General features: G+C 66.0%; 1 protein-coding gene across 1 annotated transcript in view; it reads right to left on the reverse strand.

Moving 5' to 3' along the window:
• Positions 1–2,388, reverse strand: part of PRTG (protogenin) — a 33,365-nt gene that overhangs the window by 29,733 nt on the left and 1,244 nt on the right. Inside the window, exons 2-5 of the mRNA XM_015409158.1 lie at positions 1,970–2,114; positions 1,190–1,323; positions 846–983; positions 434–592 (exon numbers count right to left, since the gene is read on the reverse strand). Coding sequence (XP_015264644.1) covers positions 434–592; positions 846–983; positions 1,190–1,323; positions 1,970–2,114 — 576 coding nt within the window. The remainder of the gene's footprint in view (positions 1–433; positions 593–845; positions 984–1,189; positions 1,324–1,969; positions 2,115–2,388) is intronic.

Below are 2,388 nucleotides of genomic sequence, written 5' to 3' on the forward strand. Positions count from 1 at the left end.
CAGCTGGGACGGGCCCTGGGTGGGAAGTGACCCCCCCCCCCCCAAAGCAGTGTTGAAAAACAGAGGACCTGGCGGCCCACCTGGCCCTCCCTCCCTCCCAAGACTGCTGCTTGGCCCAGCCAGCGGGGAGGAGAAGGAAGAGGAAGAAGAGATTGGATTTCTCTCCCGCCCTTCACTACCCAAGGCATCTCAGAGCAGCTCACAATCTCCTTCCCCTCCCCCAGTGAGGTGGGTGGCGCTGAGAGAGCTCTCCCGAGAACTGCCCTTGGGCCATCCAGCCAGGTGCAAGTGGAGGAGGGGTGGGGAATCAGACCCGGCTCTCCCAGATCAGAGTCCGCGCTCCTAAGCACCGCACCAAGCGGGGTCTGGAGCCCCCAGCCCCCCACCCCACCCCAGAGACCCCTCCCCCTCGTGGACTTCAGCACCGACTCACCAAGCACCAGGAGAGTGGCCATGGCCGTGGTGAAGTTGCGTGTGCCCGGGATGGTCGCCCGGCAGACGTAGACGCCCGTGTGTTGCACGTTCACGTTGGAGATCAGGAGGTTCCCGTTGCCCAGCACCCGGGTGTTGAAGACGTCGATGGACTTGTGGTCTGGAGGGGGTGGGGGTGGTAAGAGGAACAGTTCAGAGGACGGATCAGCCCCCAGCGGCAGAGAGGCCCAGGCCTGAAGCCTCTGGCCTTCTTCTGTCACCTGGCAGCCCCGTGGCCCTGGCTGCTGCAGTGCCCTGTGTGAGTGCGCACCCCACAGCCCTGCGCGCCAGGAGGAACACAGAGGAGGAGGAGGAGGCGGAGGCGGCAGGGGCCAGGGCCGGAGAGCAGGGAGGGCTGGGAGGGCGGGACTCACCCAGGCGACTCCAGGAGACGATGGGCTTCGGCTGCCCAGTGGCCATGCACTCAAAGACGACCGTCTGGTGGAGGGAGGCCGTCACGTTCTGTGGCCCGGCTATGATGGCCGGCTTGCGGAAAGACTTTGCGGGCGGGGCTGGAGGAGGAGGAGGAGGAAGAGAAAAACACACAGCTGGGAGTGGAAAGAGGCAGGGCACAAAAGGCCCCCCGCGCGCCTCAAGGGCAGACGGGGAAGGGAGACCCGGGCCGCCATCGGTGCGCGGCAGGCACCCTCCACTCCCGCGCTGGCAGGGGACCCGGCGGAAGGGGCGGAAGGCCTGGCCGCGTCTGGGGGGGGGGAACCTGGGAGGACGGTGAGCGCGGCCTCTGTGCTCTTCCGCCGGTGGGTCACCGTGGAGGCGACGCAGCGATAATTCCCAGCATCCTTTTGCTGGACGTTGTAGATCTGCAGCACTCCGGAGGGCAAGGCCGTGATTCTGAAGGGGGGGCAAGACCGGAGGGAGGGGACACACACACACACACACACTATGAGTTTGGGAGCACGCACCTGCCTGCGTTTCAAAGCTCCCGTTTAAAAGCTTCCCTGGCCCTGAACACTTGTTCTTATTTTCCGCACTCCCCAAAACAGCTGCTCACGACCACCTCAGAGGATGGAGGCACGGAGGAGGAGAGGTCTGTCCGTGGCTGCTGCTCACGGTGACAAAAGAGAAGCTGGGTATGGAGGAGGAGCAGCCGACCCCTGAAGGAGACCAGGGGGCCACGAGGGAGGGGTGGTCTCAGGGGAGGGCCACGGCCTCGTTTGGCCCTCCCTCCGGCAGCGCTGCGTCAGACAGGATGGCGCTGGACTCCTCTCCGTGGGCCGCTGGTCTGAGCCAGCAGGGCTCTTCTGAATTTGAATCTGTCGGGGGACCCAGCTGGGAGCCTTCATGGAGCCACGCAGATGACCCTGCCTGGACCCTAACCAGACTCACAGGGGCAGTTTGTGGGTTCAAGGGGATGATGCGCACACACGCACACACGCAGTTCTGAAGCTTCTGGAAGGAGGGCCGAGGGGAGGCACCCAGAATGGGCCGCCTGGGCAGTGGCAGGGGCGGGAGCAGGAAGGAGGGCGACGGCTCCCACCTGTCGGTGTCCCCTGGCACGGCTGTCCGGTTGACTTCCCAGGTGATGGTGGCCGGAGGGTTGGCGGAGATCCTGCAGGCAAACCGGGCCACGCCCCCTTCGTGGGCCTCCGCCGGCAGCGGCTGGACTTCAAACGCGGACATGGCTGGAGGAGGAGCACAGAGAGGCTGAGGAGGAGCCCCGGGGAAGTGGGCACGCACGGGGACCCCCCCCCCCCCCCCCGCGAGCGCCAGGCCCAGCTGGAAGGCCAGCGGCACCAAGGAACGCTATTAACCGGCACCCGACCAGAGCTGGGGAAAACAACCGACCGGCACACTAGCCATCGACCCAGACACCCCCTCCAGAGGGGACGATGAGCCCTTGGCTATCGACTAGAAGGCATCCCCGGACCCCGGGGGGGGGGGGGCGGGGCTCCTTTC

The sequence above is a fragment of the Gekko japonicus genome, unplaced genomic scaffold (genome assembly GCF_001447785.1).
Source record: "Gekko japonicus isolate JY-2015 unplaced genomic scaffold, Gekko_japonicus_V1.1 scaffold167, whole genome shotgun sequence".
Classification (NCBI taxonomy): Eukaryota; Metazoa; Chordata; class Lepidosauria; order Squamata; family Gekkonidae; genus Gekko; species Gekko japonicus.